The 15975-nt window shown below is 59.4% G+C and overlaps 1 protein-coding gene across 1 annotated transcript; it reads right to left on the bottom strand.

Annotated features, from left to right (window-relative positions):
* Window positions 1-1112: 1112 nt before the first annotated feature.
* KCNC3 (potassium voltage-gated channel subfamily C member 3) lies at window positions 1113-15304 on the bottom strand. The gene is given in 7 exon segments (XM_024236578.3): window positions 1113-1242; window positions 2287-2345; window positions 6510-6606; window positions 6608-6636; window positions 6878-7069; window positions 9230-10337; window positions 14435-15304. Coding segments are annotated over 6 exon segments (2313 nt in total). The 3' UTR covers window positions 1113-1242; window positions 2287-2328.
* Between the last annotated feature and the right edge of the window lie 671 nt (window positions 15305-15975).

Here is a 15975-nt window from a genome sequence, read left to right on the forward strand (position 1 = left end):
GGAAGGATTTGGAGCATCCCAAAGGCTGAATTTGAGCTGAAAAGAGCTGGGTCAGGTCTTGGAGGTTTGAGAAGTGCTGGGATGCAGTTCAGGGAATTTGGTGGGGGTGTTTGGGGTGGCGGGAGTGGGGAGGGAGGGTGGTGCGGGGAGCCTCTGTGTGCAGAGGTTAAGTCGCAGGAGTGTGTGGGGACTGGGAGATGTGGGGTGCCAGGGTCAGTCTCAGAATTCCGGGTGCAGGTCTCATGTCCTGGGAATGGAGGGGGATAGTTGGGGAATTTCGTGTGCTAGGGCCAGATCATCCCAGGAATTCTGGGATAGGAGGTCTGAGTCCATGCAGCAAGAATAGAGGCGAGCAGGTCCCTGGGGGAAGGGGCGGATGAGAGGGTGAAATTCACCAGAGGAATTCTCCTAAAGGCTGAAGGAGCAGGTCCGAAGCCCGCCCCGCCCTCCCAGCATCTGAGCTCAACTCGGCCCCGCTCTACCACCATCTGAGCTCAACTCCGATTTGGGGGTTGGGTAACTGTTCCTCCTTCCCCTACACTGTTTCTAGTTTCTGGTTTGTTTTCTCCTAATCAACACACAGGGTTGGTTGTCCTCCTGGGGTGAAGGATGGGAAGGCTGGAGACCTTAAAGGCCAGCCCGACCCCCGGGAGGTGCCAGCCCCCTTCCCAGAGTGCCTGCCCCTCAAACCCGCGCATGCGGCCCCTGGCGGCTTATTGCTGAGGTGGACTTGGAGTGGGGGCTCCAGGTTAGGGAAGGCATGCAGTGTGTGGGGGGAGGTGCCCCAAGATGTAACTGGCATAATTTGGACTTATTTACACAAGTTGATGGCAGGGGGATGTCCTATGGCTCGTAGAGACCTGAGAAGGCTTTTTTGGGGGAGGGAAGAGTTGGGGGGACGGGCTGTGGCCCCTCTCTCCATCCTGGGGGCCCAGGTTGGGGGTGAGGGGCTCGGGGGTGTCTGCTGGCATCGTCATCTCGGTTGCATATTATTAATGACTTTTTGATTTTTTTTAAAAAAACCCTTTTCCCCACCCCCCACCCCCAGCTCCTTTGACCTTCTTCCCGGTCACCCCCGAGTCCCCCCACAGGGGGGAGGGGAGCGCTAAAGGATGGAGGGCAGGGTCGGGGGAGCGCGGCGGGCGGCCCGGGGAGAGCCAGGGGGGGTGGCAAGGGGCGCGAGGCGCAGGGACACCCCGCTCAGGCCCGCGATGCTGCTGAGGCTGCGGGATTTCTCGTAACCTGGGGGGTGGGGAGGTGTGCAGACACAGGGGGGAAGCACGAAGATGGGGTGCAGGGAAGGGTACGACAGAGAGACCCAAGGCAGGGAGAAAGAGACAGAGAGAGAAAGAAACGGAAGGGGAGGACAACAGATACCCAGAGAGACAGAGAAGGCAAGAGAGACAGAGTCAGGCAGACAGAGACACAAAAGGACGGATGACAAGAGACAGAGATGGACAGAGATGGACCAAGGAGATGGAGAGAGAAAGTGAACACATCGGGGAGTCAGTCAACATCGATGAGAAAGGGGGAGACATCGGGGAGGGGGGAGAGACTCCAGATTAGGAGGCAGGTTGGCACCCACCGAGCCTCCCCCGCCCCATTCCCACCACAGTCCACCCCCCTTCCCCCCCTCCATTGGTCCCCTCATCTGAGGCAAAAGGTGGGGGGCAGCAAGGCGGGATGGTGGGCGGCAGGGGCGTGGGGAGGGGCTGGGAGGAATGCATATGGGAGCAGCCAGCGGAGAGGGCAGGGAACGGTGCAGCCGCCGTGGCGGGGCTGGGGGCTGACCTGGTTGTAGGGAAAGAGGGCAGGCAGGGGGTGGGGTCTGCAAGGGGGCTGAGTGGAGCGAAGCTGGCAGTGCCCTTGGGGCATCAGATGAGAACTCCGGGAGCAGTGGGGGTGGGGTGGGGGGGGAGGGAGGCTCCTGCAGAAGATTCTCAGGATGGGGTCGGGGGCGGGGGCGGTGAGGCGGAGGGCTGGGGAGAGGGACATCTTTGAAGGGTCCGGGAAGGCTCCGAGCTTCTGACGGGTGCGGGAAGACTCTCACGGGCATTCACAGCTAATGGGACTCAAGATCCAGCAGCCGTGTGTGTGGTTTCTGCAAAGCCTGGGGCTGCCTGCAGGGTTCTGCACCCCCGCAGAGAGTTCTGTGGCTTTTCCAGGCAACGCTAAGGGAGCTGTCTGGACAAAAGGTGTCTTGGATCGTAGGAGAGAGGGCTTGGGGGGAGATTTGAAGCCCAGTGTCTTGGGGACACCCCTTCCCAGCCATTCCCAATTGCTAACCTGGGGGGAAGGGGCAGGGGGAACCGAGAGTCTCGCGAGGTCTCAGGCGGTGACAAGAGCTGGGGACAGAAATACACAGAGTCACGGGGGTGAGGAGAGGATGGTCAGCGGAAACCCCCCAACACAGCCTCACTGTTGGGGGGACGGAGAAACGCCGCCGGGATCTCTTCCTCCTCTCTGGTGTTTTCCGCGGGAGGGGAGCAGTGAAATGGGGGGCGGCTGAGACATCAAATATGGAAGGAGCTTCCGGGGTGGCTGGGGAGGGGGAAGGGAGGGGAAAGGATGGGAGGAGGGAGAGTGTGGGGAGGAGTGGGAGCCAGTGATCAGGTGAGGGCAGATGTAGGAGGGAGAAGCAGGGGTGGAGGACAAGCCCGGAGGGAAGGAGGGTCTTGGGAGGACCATAGGGGACAATTAGGGAGGGAAGAAGCCTGGCGCAGTGGCTCAGACCTGTAATCCCAGCACTTTGGGAGGCCAAGGCAAGCAGATCACTTGAGTCCAGGAGTTCGAGACCAGCCTGGCCAACAAAACCCCATCTCTACTAAAAATCCAAAAATTAGCTGGGCGTGGTGGCAGGCACCTGTAATTCCAGCTACTCTGGAGGTTGACGCAGGAGAGTCACTTGAACCTGGGAGGTGGAGGCTTCAGTGAGCCAAGATTGCGCCACTGCACTCCAGCCTGGGCGACAGAGTGAGACCCCATTTCAAAAACAAAAACGAAAGGGTTGGAAAGGGAAGGTTGTGGTAGGAGAGACTCTTGGGGGAAGGAGCATGGGGGGCAATAGGCCAAAGGGGTCTTGTGGGAGGGGGGGTTGTGGGGCTGAAGGACAGCAAGGAAAAGGCTTGGGGAGGGCTGGAAGGGGAAGGATCCAGGGCACCAGGGGTAGAGGCTTCAGCCAACGCCATCAGCTCCAGCCATGATTTGAGTTCAATGAATGGATTTTGGCATCATAGGCAAGAGAAGCAGGGACCTCCCCCACCCAGCCACCCCCACCCCAATCCTCCCTCACCCATAGGCCCACACCCTCCCCACACCCTCTCCCCCTCAATCCCATAGGGGTCCCTCTAGACCTGGGGGTGGGGAACAAAGGGAGGTAAAGGACTGGGAGTGGGTGCAAGCAGGGGGAGGAGTTAGATAGGAGCAGGGAGGGGAGTGGGGGGGTGATGAGATGGAAATGGACAATGACGGGGGTGGGGTTGCAAAAAGGAGAGGTGGGGGGGATGGAACAAGAGGAGCCAGACAGTCCCCCCTCTGGACTAGGAGCCCGGAAGCCTGGGGTCTCGGCCCTTGTGCTCTGTGGCCTGGGGTGGTGGGTTGGTCATGGCCTTCCCTGAGCGTCTGTGAAACACAGGGGTTTAGGTGAGGCCATTCCTGGAGGCCCCCCAGGTTCCCCTATGGCATCTCCTTAGGCTGTGGACAGGGATCCTTTAGGATGTGTCTCTGCATTTCTAAAGAAGATTCTATAGACGGTTGTTGAATGAATGCGTGATGCATCACATACCTTCAGGTGGCTTCCCTTCACGTTTAAGATAAAGTCCCGCCTCCTCACCATGGCCGAAAACCCGTCCTGATCTTTCTCCCTGGACTCCAGCAGCCCTCTCCCCTTGGCCACTGGGATCAGCCTCACTGTGCTCCTTGCTGTCCCTTGAACAAGCCAAGCTCATCCTCCACCCCCTCCCTCGGGGAAGCTCAGGGCCCGTGCACTTGCTGTTTCTTCTGCCTGCCTGGCCCTTTTCACCCTCCAGGTTCTGTGTTACCTCCTCAAAAAGTCCTTTGCAGAGCTCTTTTTCTTCCCCAGAGACAGGGTCTTACTCTGTCCCCCCAGGCTGGAGCACCATGGCACAATCATGGCTCACTGCAGCCTCCCAGACTCCTGGGCTCAGACAGTCCTCCCACCTCAGCCTCCCAAGTAGCTGGGTCTACAGGCATGCACCACCACACCTAAGTTTTTTGTTTTTGAGAAAATGGTCTTGCTCTGTTGCCCAGACTGGTCTCAAATTCCTAGGCTCAAATGATACTCCCATCTTGGCCTCCTAAAGTGCTGGGGTTATAGGCGGCAGCCACTGTGCCCAGCCAGACCTCTTTTAACTGAAGTGGCCAGAGTAATAGTCTTGTTCTTTTATCTTTATCTTAATTGCTTCTTTTCTTCTCTTCTCTTTTTTTCTTTTCTTTTTTTTTTTTTTGAGAGGGAGTCTCACTCTGTTTGTAGCCCAGGCTGGAGTGCAGTGGCGTGATCTTGGTTCACCGCAACCTCCACCTCCCTTGTTCAAGTGATTCTCCTACCTCAGCCTCCCAAGTAGCTGGGACTGCAGGTGCCCACCACCATGCCCAGCTAATTTTTGTATTTTTAAGTAGAGATGGGGTTTCACCATGTTGGCCAGGCTGGTCTCGAACTCCTGACCTCAAGTGATCCACTGTCCTCAGCCTCCCAAAGTGTTGGGATTACAGATGTGAGCCACCCCGCCCGGCCTTAATTGCTTATTTTCTGCTTCTTCCTATGAGGGGCTGGAAACTTTTCCTGTAAAAGGCCAGATAGTAAATCTCTTTGGCTATAGGGCTGTATAGTCTCTGTCCCAGTTATTCCACTCTGCTGTTGTAGCTTAACATGGTTGTGTTCCAATAAAGCTTTGTTTACAAAAACAGATGCTGAAAGATCAGGCCCTCAGGCTGGAGTTAGTTTGCTGACCCCTTACAATCTAGAGATTGTAAACCATGATGGCAGATTCACTCTTTGTTTTATCCCAAATCTGTAGTGCCTGCAACTGTGTTCTCAAGAATCAGTTGTAGCCATGGGTGGTGGCTCATGCCTGTAATCTTAGCACTCTGGGAGGCCAAGGCAGGAGGATTGCTTGAGCCCAGGAGTTCAAGACCAACCTGGCCAACATAGCGAGACCCCATCGCTTGAATCCAGGAGGCAGAGGTTGCAGTGAGCCAAGATTGCACCATTACACTCCAGCCCAGAGGTGACATAGCAAGACGGTCTCAAAAAAAAAAAAAAAAAAAAAGAATCAGTTGCTGAAACAGTGAATGAATGGATTGAATACATGAATGAAAGGAGCTAGGAGTTGGCTCGGATTGTTACAAGGATTAAAGAATATATGTTAAATTCCTAGCATGTGGTAAGTACTTGGTGATATTTGCTGAATGATTCATCTACTAAATAGCACCACACTCTTATCTCCCTCACTTCTGCATGGCCGGCAGGCCCCAGCCTGTCCCTTCTGATCCCTGACCCCTGACTCTCTCGGCCTCGTCCCTTCCTCTCCATCCTCACAGCCCTGGCCCCAGCTCAGGCTTCCACCTGTCACCTCAGCCTCCTCTCCAGCCTCCTAACTTCCAGCCTCCCACCTCTAGTCCATCCTCACAAGACCCCAGAGCTGCCCCTCCCAGCTCACCTGCCTCCTCCCCAGGCCCCTAGACAAGGCTGCAGCCTCTCAGCCTGGTGCCTGCCTCATATCTACCTGAGAATCCTCCCTCCACAGTCTAGTCTCCTAAGCTCTGTCCCGCGGTTCCCTCCAACCATTCCTGTCGATGGGATTTCTTCCTCTGCATGTGGTCAGAACTCCTGCTCAACCTTAAGGCCCCACTGCAGATATCAAGTCTTCCCTGATGCCCGGCCCCGCCCCCTGGGAGTTTCTAGTGTTCCTCTTACTGTCTGTGCTCCCTCCATTTTAGCATACATCGCCTCAAACCGTGACTTTCTAGGTCCGTGTTGGCCTCCTGCTCCAAAGTGGAAGCTCCTGGGGGCATGGTTTTTGTTCATGGTTGAACTCCCCATGCCCAGTACCTGGGACGCGTGGGTGCTGTCTAAGTGCTGGCTGAATTCACAGGGGCATGGACGGATGGCTGAGCCTTTCTCTCCCCATTCTGCACCCAGAAGTGTTCTGGATATGCCCTCCGTTTTTCTGATTGAATTTTTTAAAAAAAACCCTAGGACCCAGGAGGGAGGCAGAGATGTTGATGGGGGTGAGGATGGGGTCGGTCGTTAGGGCAGGTGCAGTGTGGGAGGCAGGGTTGGGTTAGTTCGGGGGTTAGTGAGGAGCAGGTGAGTCCTGGGTAGGTGGGTGTGGGGTCAGTGTCAGGAGCTGGGGGTTAACTGGGTGCAGCTGCCTGCAGTGAGGGGGCCGGAGTCTCGGTCAGTGGGGGCTGCATGTTCTCAGAAGGGTTAGTCAGGCAGGAGTGGGGAGTCTGGGGGTCCGGGGGGTCAGAGGGTGGGGGCTACTTACCCCGGGGGGAGGGGGTTCGTCCACTAGGGGGATATCCAGGCCGCGGCGTTGGCGTTGAGGTCAGGCAAGAAGCTTGGGGGGCCTGGCTTATGCCAGTCTTGGGGGGGCAGTGGGGGAGCACCAGTGGCTGGGGGTGGGGGAAGAGGCCAGAGGGTTGGGGGGAATGGACATGGAGTAAAGACAGGTGAAGGGTCAGTGGTGAGGAAACTTGGGGCGGGGGTACAGGGAAGATCTGGGAGGGAGGCAGTTTGGGGCCAAGGGAAGGGGGAAGGGAAGTCCAGCGCCTCCTCCCCCATCCCCCTCTCCTCCCTCCCCTGGGCAGGGGAGAGAGAGGGAGGGTCCCAGGGGGTCAGTGGGGGGCACCTCACCTTTTCGGATGGAGCCGTCAGGGGAAGGAGCATAGTCGGTGAGGAGGAAGCAGGCTCGGTCCCGGCTGTAGCGGCCACGGCTTCCAGGCGTGATGGGGCTCTTGTCTTCCGGGGACATGGCGGGCTGGTCAATGGCTGGGCAGTCCTCGTGGGCAAGCGCAGCTGCTGCCGGATCCCCATTGGGGCGAGGATCTGCATCCCAAGGGGGTCAGACAGAGATAAAGGGGAGGGTGAGGTGCGGTGAACACATGGTATGGTGAGATGTCTGTGAGGAGCAGATGCTGGGAGGGTCAGCGGATGTTTGGCACTGGAAGTGGAGATTCAAGGGCAGGGTGATGGGAAGGAGTGGCCAGGAGAGTGGCAGGGGGCACAGCTGGGAGAGTGTATCAAGGGGGCATGGCTGGGGGGTGATCATGGGGGGGGTGTTGAGTGCTGGGAAGGGCGACTGCAGTTGGGAAGGGTGGTCTGGACAGGGAGTTGGACAGATTGTGGTGGTGCAGGGAGGTGTTGAGAGCTGGGATGGTGCCAGGTGTGGGGTGCCAGGAAGGGCAGGACTGGGGTGGGATGCTGTTTAAAGATATGGTCTGGAGCTGGCCACAGTGGCTCATGCCTATAATCCCAGCACTTTGTGAGGCTGAGGTGGGAGAATTGCTTGAGGCCATGAGTTTGAGGCCAGCCCTGGCAACATAGCAAAACTCCATCTCTACAAAAAATAGAAAAATTAGCTGGGTATAGTAGTACACGCCTATAGTCCCAGCTACTCTGGAGGCTGAGGCAGGAGGATCACTTGAACCTGGGAGGTCAGCCTGCAGTGAGCCATAATAGTTTCACTGCTTCAGCCTGGGTGACAGAATGAGACCCTGTCTCCAAAACAGATGAAAGATAAAAGATGCCAGGTGTGGTGGCTTACGCCTGTAATCCTAGCACTTTGGGAGGCCGAGGTGGGTAGATCACTTAAGGTCAGGAGTTCGAGACCAGCCTGGCCAACATGGTGAAACCCCATCTCTACTAAAAATACAAAAATTAGCCGGGCATGGTGGCGGGCGCCTGTATTCCCAGCTACTCCGGAGGCTGAGGTTGCCGTGAGCCAAGATATTGCCACTGCACTCCAGCCTGGGAGACAGGGTGAGACTCCATCTTGGAATAAGAAAAAAAAAAGAGAGAGAGAGAGATGGTTGTGGATGAAGCAAGCCGGGTGTTGGGGAGAAGGTGAGGCAGTGTTGCGGGGTGGTTGGCTGGAGCGAACTTCGGGGGGCTTCGCTGAGGTAGGGGTAGGGGGTGGAGGGATGGCTGGAGAGGATGTGGCAGGCTAGGAAGTGGCTGTTCAGGGAGGAGTGCTGGACTCTGGGAAGGGCACCAAGGGGAAGGGCTGGGTTAGGTGAGAGATGGGAGGTGGCACATGGGGGTCCCCTAGGCTCTGACTCCAGCTATTTTTAATTGGTGTGAAACTGGGTCAGCGGCTGAGGGAGCAAGATAGGGGCCAGGTGGCCCAGCTCCCTTTCTTGACCTACTTAAGGCGGGGCAGTGCCGGGGGGCGGGGGCACCAGCCTCTCCTTCCTCCCAGACTCCCAAGCCACTGCCTCTGAGGCATAGACACCCCCTGGGGGAGGAACACACACAGAAGCACAGGTAACTTTCTTCTCCCTCCTCTCTCTTGCTCATCTCTTCCTCTGAGCAGCACCTCTCTGGATCTCTCTCCGAGACCCTCCCAGGCTGCCCGCAGCAAAGCCGACTGACCAGGCCCTGGTTTCCATCCTGCCCTGGGGGCTCTGCCCTGGCCTAACTCTCCGTTTTGAAGTCTGTCTGCCTCTTGGGCTCGCTGTCATTAGAACCCAAACTCTCTGCCGCTGACCGCCCCCACCTCCGCCCAAAATCTACATCCCATCTCTCTCTGGTCTCCATGACAATCTCTCGGTTTCTGACTCCCCGCCTCAGACCCTGTCGGCTTCAGTCTCTCTTCCCTCAGGGCTGTCTCCCGGATGCTCAGATGCTGCTACGTTCCCTGGGGTTCTGCCTCGGGTCTGCCTGTGATTTGTGTGAGACCCTCTCTCTGTGTCTCTGAGCCCCACTCTCCTCCGGGTCCCTCTCTCTGCACAGCTGATGACACTGCCTCTGCCTCGCCAGCCCCTCTGAATACCCTGCAAATCTGTTTCTCCCCAAAACTCTTTCCCATGAAACCTATGTCTCTGTGTGATTATCTGTGCCTCCTTCTTCGCCTGAGCTCCTGCTGTTGGTTTTTTTCTCTCACCTCTTCGACGCCGACCACCCCAGGCTCTCTGAACCCCGGCAGCTACCTCCCCAGTCCTCCCCAGGTCTCCACCTGTGCCCCTGGCCCCTGATGCCCAGGCTCACCTGCCCGGTTGATCTCAATCACCTCCTCCTGAGCCAACGGGCAAGGCTCACCGGGGGCCGGCAGAGGAGGCAGCCCCATGATCCCCAGCCCACCCGCTCCCCCCCTGAGCAGCCCGGGGTGCGTGTGGGGCCCCGCTGGGTAGGCCCCGGCCACAGTCACCCCCAAGGAGGGTGGGGTGATGGGTGGTGGTGGGCTGATGCCCCCGCTGCCGTGGTGCGGGTGGGGCGGGGGTGGCGGGGGTGGGTCAGGCTTGCAGTAGTTGGGCGAGCCCGGTTGCGGGGGCCGGGGGATGTGTTTGTTCTTCTTCTTGGGCAGCTTCTGCTTGGCCATGGCCAGCGAATAGTACATGCCAAAGTTGTTGACAATGACGGGCACGGGCATGGCGATGGTCAGCACCCCCGCCAGGGCACAAAGCGCCCCGACCAGCATCCCCGACCACGTCTTGGGGTACATGTCTCCATAGCCCAGGGTCGTCATGGTGACCACGGCCCACCAGAAGCCAATGGGGATGTTCTTGAAGTAGGTGTGGTTGGAGCCCAGGATGTCATCGGGGTCGGCGCCAATGCGCTCAGCGTAGTAAATCATGGTGGCGAAGATGAGCACCCCCAGGGCCAGGAAGATGATGAGCAGCAGGAATTCGTTGGTGCTGGCGCGGAGTGTGTGTCCCAGCACGCGCAGCCCCACGAAGTGCCGGGTCAGCTTGAAGATGCGCAGGATGCGGACGAAGCGGACCACCCGCAGGAAGCCCAGCACGTCTTTGGCGGCCTTGGAGCTGAGGCCCGAGAGGCCCACCTCGAGATAGAAGGGCAGGATGGCCACACAGTCAATGATGTTGAGGCTGCTTTTAAGAAACTCCACCTTGTCTGGGCAGAAGGTGATGCGCATGAGGAACTCGAAGGTGAACCAGACCACGCACACCCCCTCCACGTAGGTCAGGAAGGGCTCCGTCTCCACCTCCACGTTGGTGATGTTCTCCGGAGGCGCCCCGGGGATCGGGGAGGCCTGGGTCACCGTCTTGTTGCTGATATGGATGAAGCCCTCGTGGGTTTCCAGGCAGAAGGTGGTGATGGAGATGAGGATGAAGAAGAGGGAGGCGAAGGCCACATACTGCAGGGCAGGGAGGGAGAGAGAGGGGGAGAGGTGACCTAGGCATCGGGTTGGCCATAAAATCCAGAAGACCCTTCCAGTGCCCCCTTCCCCAGCCTCTTGGGCCCAAACTCTGGGCAAAATCCAGGTGTCTCAGCCCCATGGCTCCATCACTTCCAGAATCCCATTCTCCCCTCTAAAGCTAGCAAAAGGGGAGAGAAAGGAACAGAGGCAGTTGGAGAAGAGCTGGCCCCAGCAGACGCAGCAGATGGGCAGCTTCTTTCCTTGGAAACATTTCTGGCCCCTTGCTGTTTCCTAGACCACCTCCCCCCACCCTCCTGTTCCCTGTGTCCTATTTCAGGGCTCCTCAGCAGGGTCCACAGGTTCTGCTGTGGGACGGGAGCCACCGGACCTAAGATCACACATCCTGTGTGTCTTGGAGGCTTTAGGGCTCAGCTTGGAGCTGAGCAGAGGGGAAGGGGAAAAGGTGGGCAGGGAGGCAGAATCATGAGGTGGTTAAGAGTCAGACAGCCTGGGTATGAATCTGGCTTTTAACCTGTCAAAATTGGGCAAGGAGATTGAGCTTTCTGAACCAGAAGTTTGTAGTGGAATTGTTGTGAGGATTAAATTAGATGAGCATACAAAGGACTTGGCTCCAAACACAGTGCTTGGAGCAGTGCCTGGAACACAGTAAGAAGACCTGAGCTGTTGTTAGGGTATGCAGGCAGCAGTTAGTTGGGGGGCAAGGTCAAGGCCTCACCCAGAGAGGACAGGGCAGTGGTGGTGCCACAGAGGGGAGCTGGGGGTCAGGGCCCTTAAGGGAGGAGGGGTTGAAGGGTTAAGCCTGCAAAAATGGAAGAGGAGATAAAAGAGGAGAGTCAGGCAGGGTTTAGGGCCCTGCAGAGGAAGGAAGAGTCACTGGCCTGGACGCTGTGGGAGAAGGCAGAGCCAGGGCCAAAGAGAAGTTAGGGCATTTGCCAAAGGGGCAGAGGATGAAGGGTGAAGGGTCCTGAGCCATTTCAAGATGGGGATAACCAGAGTCCTGCCACACAGTGATGTGAGTTTTGATGAAGGCCTAGAAGAGGAGGGAGTGGGGTCAGGGTCTTGGAAAAGGAAAGCAATGGGCCAGGCCCCTAGAGATGTCATGGGCTTTATCAGATATGCAGAAGGGTGGGAGGGGAGAGGAGTGCATTGGCGAGGGAAGAAGACAGGTGTTATAGTAAAGAGAGGGTTTTAATCCTGTGGGTAGTGGAGGAGGGAGGCCATGGGGAGTTTTGCTACTAATCAGGGGCGCAGAGCACGGGGAGGCCACTGTCGGACCACAGAGAAGACCTTGGACTTTGGGGTGGGCCAAGGGCCAGCGCTGTCCCTCTGTGCACCCCCCTTCCTCCACAGGGGTTGGGCTCTGGGCTTGACTTCACTGAGGTGCAGAGCTGGAAGTAGGGGGTGGAGAGTTTCAGGGCCACAGAGAGGACCCTGGAAGTTGGGGTGGGCTGGGGGCTGGCGCAGGTCCTCTCTGAACTCCCCCCACCCCCACCTTCGCTTCTCTGCAGTGGTTTGAGGCCAGAGGCCTTCGCAGAGCGCATGCCTGGTTCCCCGCCCCCTCCGAGCCGGGCTCGCGGCTCTAGCTGCGGCACTGCAGTGGGGGCGGGCCAGCCGGGCCGGGGGGCGGGGCGCACGGCGGCCAGTACCGCGGACAGCTCCCCCGCCGCAGTGCGCAGCCGCAGCGGCTCGGGGCCGTCTTAACCCCTTCCGGGCCGGAGCCTAGTATTCAACGCGCAGCCGCAGTGTTGCTGCTTTCCGGCGGGAGGCCAAGGGCCAAGAGTCTAATTAACTCCTTCCCTCCCAGGGCACAGGGAAAGGTGGGCACCCGCCGCAGTGCGCAGCTGCAGAGGCTGGACGGCGTCGGGCTGGTTTAACCCCTTACTCCAGGGTGTGTCAAAAGCAGAAGGGGTAGGAGGACATGGAGTCTCTGTAAGACGGAAAGGAGTGATTACGAGGAAGGGGGCGGGGGCAGGGGGCTGTAGGGTCGGACCCTCCACTTTGCTTTGGCCTCAGCTCCCAACTCTCTCAAGCCATCTCACTGGGAGGCTGGAAAGGGCTCGGCACACCTTGGACACCCAAAACACACTGGCGGAGTAAATGAGTATCTCCCGTAGCTGTCCCGAACACCTAGCCTGACCATCACAGAAGAACTCTAACTTCATCCCGCCCCTCACCTCAGCACCCTTCAATGGGGTCACAGGAGAGAAGGGCGCCCCAGGCCATGGGGAAAGGAGCCGCTCAGTGTCTTGAGGGGGCATCTAGGGCCATGTCCCCTCCGCACCTCCTCTTCCCCACCTCCCCCCATCCAACCCCAAATCTCGCCAACTCAGCGCTTTCTGGGGACCAAACTTTATGCGGTGGTTCCAGGCGCCCCCCCGCTCCCTCCCCCGGCGCGAATGCGGCACTGCGGCTCCGCGTCCTCACCGGCTCAGGACGCGGCACGGTGGGGGGAGGGGGCCGAGACCTGCTCCTCTGGGTGTTTGGGTCCCCAGGAGCCCAGGAGGGGGTCCTGGGATCGCTCTTATTTCCCCCATTTCCAATTGCCCCCATTTTGCACTGCCCCCCTTTTCCACCACATTCTCCCTCCGGGGTCCCCGGGACAGGGAGGAAGTTAGTAGGAGGAAAAGGTTCAGGAGAGAACCCAGGGGGAGGGTAGTCATTTAGCCTAGGAAGTTATGGATGCTTGAGGAAAGTTTTCTGGGAGCGATGGAGAGAGCTTTGGGGGAAAATCTGGAATTTGGAGAGAGAGAAGGCTCTTTGGTTCACTTTGATGGAGGAGGACAGACTGAGGGGCTAGTTCTGGGTTTTGCACAGGGGGGGTTCGAGAAAGGAAGAGGGCAGATGGAAGGAATCCCAGGGCAAGGTAGAAAGAATTGTAAGTTATTTTGAGATGAAAGTTTTAGGGCTGATGACTTCAGGGGCATCCCAGGGTTTGAGGTTAGAAAAAGTTCTAGAGCCCGAGGGAAAGTCACTTAAACTAGGAAAGGGGCTGTGGGGGCTTTGGATGCGGGGAGTCCCAGGGATAGAGAGTGCACTGTGCAGTTAAAATGATGGAGGAGGAAGAACAATTCTGGAGGACATGTGAGGGTTCTGGAGAGGAAAGGCATATGATGGGGGCATGGGATGCTTCTGGAGACACTGAGGAGGAGTGTGAAAGGCTTGGGGGAAGTCTGGAGCTTTATGGGGAAAGTCCTTGGGATGGGAGTTGGCGTGGAGGTTGAAGAGTGTTGAACACAGAGTGAACACAGAGGGGGCCTGGAGGTTCCAGCGGAGAAGATGCCCCAAGACTCAGTATTGCAGTGAGGGGGAGGTGAAAATGTCCAGGCAAGAAGAAGTGGAGGTTCAGAGGGGTCCAGAAGGCTGTGAGGTTGGGGTGGGGGAGTTTTCTGAGACTTTGAGAGCAGAAGATACTGCAGGAAGGGGGTGGAAAAAATAATCAGGAGATTCAAACTTGGAGAGAGAGGTCTTCTGGGAGAGGGGCCACGGGGTGAATCACGGAGGTGCTGGGAGAAACTGAGAGTTGAATAGGGGGCCCCAGAGAGTCTGGAGAAGGCAGGGAAAGTGGGGGACAGGGCTCACAGGGCCTAGGAGAATTTGAGGGCTGAAAAGGGATGTCTTGTGAGGGGCTGGGGAAGGTCCAAGAAACCAAGGGCTGGACGGTGACCAAGGGTAGTGAGAAGAGATTTGGAGGGGCCCAGGAGACCTGAGGGTTAGGGAGGGTCTCAGAGGAGCCCAGGAAAGGCGGGGACCGGGTTCTTCAGAGAAGTACGGGAGATTCACGGTCTGGAGGAAGTGTCTAAGGGTCTAGGGTGGCCTTGACGGGGGAGGGGGAACTTTGGAGGGGTCTGGAAGAGCCTGAAGGTTGGAGATCCGTCTTTGGAGGATCTGGGGGATGGCTGCGAGAGGGGGGTGTGTTCGGAGGAGCCCAGGAGACTCAGGATTGGGGAAGAGGCTTCTAGGAGACTGAGAAGCCTAGAGGGACCCGGAGGGGTGGAGCTGGGGCTCTCCTGGGAGACTGGGGGCGCCTGGAGAGGCGGGGGTGGGGTGGATGGGGGCCCCAAGAGCGCGCTCACCCTGGCAGCCCGCGACGAGTAGGGGTCCTCGAAGAGCGCCCACACGCGGGGCTGCCAGCGGCGCCACCACGTGCCGCCCGCGCCGCCCGCGCCCCCTGGCGGCCCCCCGGCGCCGCCGCCCGCGTCCTGGAAGCAGAGGCGCTTGAGCTCGCCGCCCGCTCCGTCCAGGCCGCCGCCGCCCGCGCCCGCCTCGTCGTCCAGGCCTCCGTCGTGGGCGCCTGCGGCGTTGGCGGCGTTGGCGGCGCCCGCGGGGTCGGGCGCCTCGAAGGAGTCGAGCGCCTCCTCAGCGTCGCGATGCTGCCGGTAGGTCATCCAGCAGCAGGCCTCCACGTCGGTCTCGTCGATGCCCCAGAAGCCGAGCTCCTCCTCAAACAGGGGCCCGCACACGTCGGCCGGGCAGTGCAGCTTGCCGGTGCGGTAGTAGTTGAGCACGTACGCGAAGACTCCCGGGTGCCGGTCAAAGAAGAACTCGTCGGCGCCCGGGTCGTAGTCGAAGCGTGCCGCCGCCTCGGGCTCCGTCAGGCCGGCCAGCCGCGTCCCCGGCAGGGTGCGCAGCGTCGAGCGGTACGTCTCATGGCGCACGCCGCCCACGTTGATCACGATCTTGCCGCTGTCGCCACCGCCGCCGCCGTGCCGCCCCATGGCCGCCGCCGGCAGCCCGGGGCATGGCTCGGCGTGCCGGCCCCCGGGCCCGCGGGGTGCCGGGGGGCCCGCCGGGGACGCGGCGGGGCCGGGCTGCGCAGGCTGCTGCTGCTGCGGCGGCAGCGGTGGCGGCGGCGGGGACTCGGGCGGCTGCGGCGGTGGCGCCGGCTGCTGCTTGCTGGCCCCCTGGCGCCCGCGGAAGGACGAGACGCAGACTGAGCTCAGCATTGGACGGGGGGCGGGGCGGGAGGGGCGGGGACGCAGGGGGGCGGGGACGCAGGGGCAGAGACCGACGGGATTGGGTGGGAGGAGGAGCGAGGTAGCGGGGGCGAGGCTTAGGGGAGAGGAACCAAACTGATTGGCCTGGGGGAGGTGGGGCGGGGCTGTGGCCGGGAGGAGTGGGGCGGGCACTCTAACGCGACCCAGCTGGACGAGGCGGGGCCGCCAATGAGACGCAGCGATTGGCTCTTTCTAAGAGAGCAGGGCGGAGGGGCGGGGCGTCAAAGGAGGCGGGACCAGTTACTACTAATTGTGTTCGGCAGCACTGGTAGCCAGGGGAAGACGGGGCTAGATACGAGAGAGAGACTTTACTGAACTGAAAAAAGTGCGGGCGGGGTAGAGGGAGGAGGGGACACGTCCAAGCTATTTAAAGAAGCCCGACTGGCCTGGAGGGGCGGGGCCACCATGAGAGAGGCCGTCCTGATTGGGCTGAGAAAGGGGCGGAGAGAAACAAAAGAGATCGCACGCCCTCACCTAAAACACCGCTAGGCAGGACCTGGCGGGGAGGAGCATTGCTTGGAAGAGACAGGGCCGCAGAAAGTAGAAACAGTTCAGATGAGACTGCACTGGGGCGGGAACTAGAGATGGAGGACTTTCCCGCGCAAGGGTAACAGGCTGGA

This window comes from Pongo abelii, chromosome 20 (assembly GCF_028885655.2).
Source record: "Pongo abelii isolate AG06213 chromosome 20, NHGRI_mPonAbe1-v2.0_pri, whole genome shotgun sequence".
Classification (NCBI taxonomy): Eukaryota; Metazoa; Chordata; class Mammalia; order Primates; family Hominidae; genus Pongo; species Pongo abelii.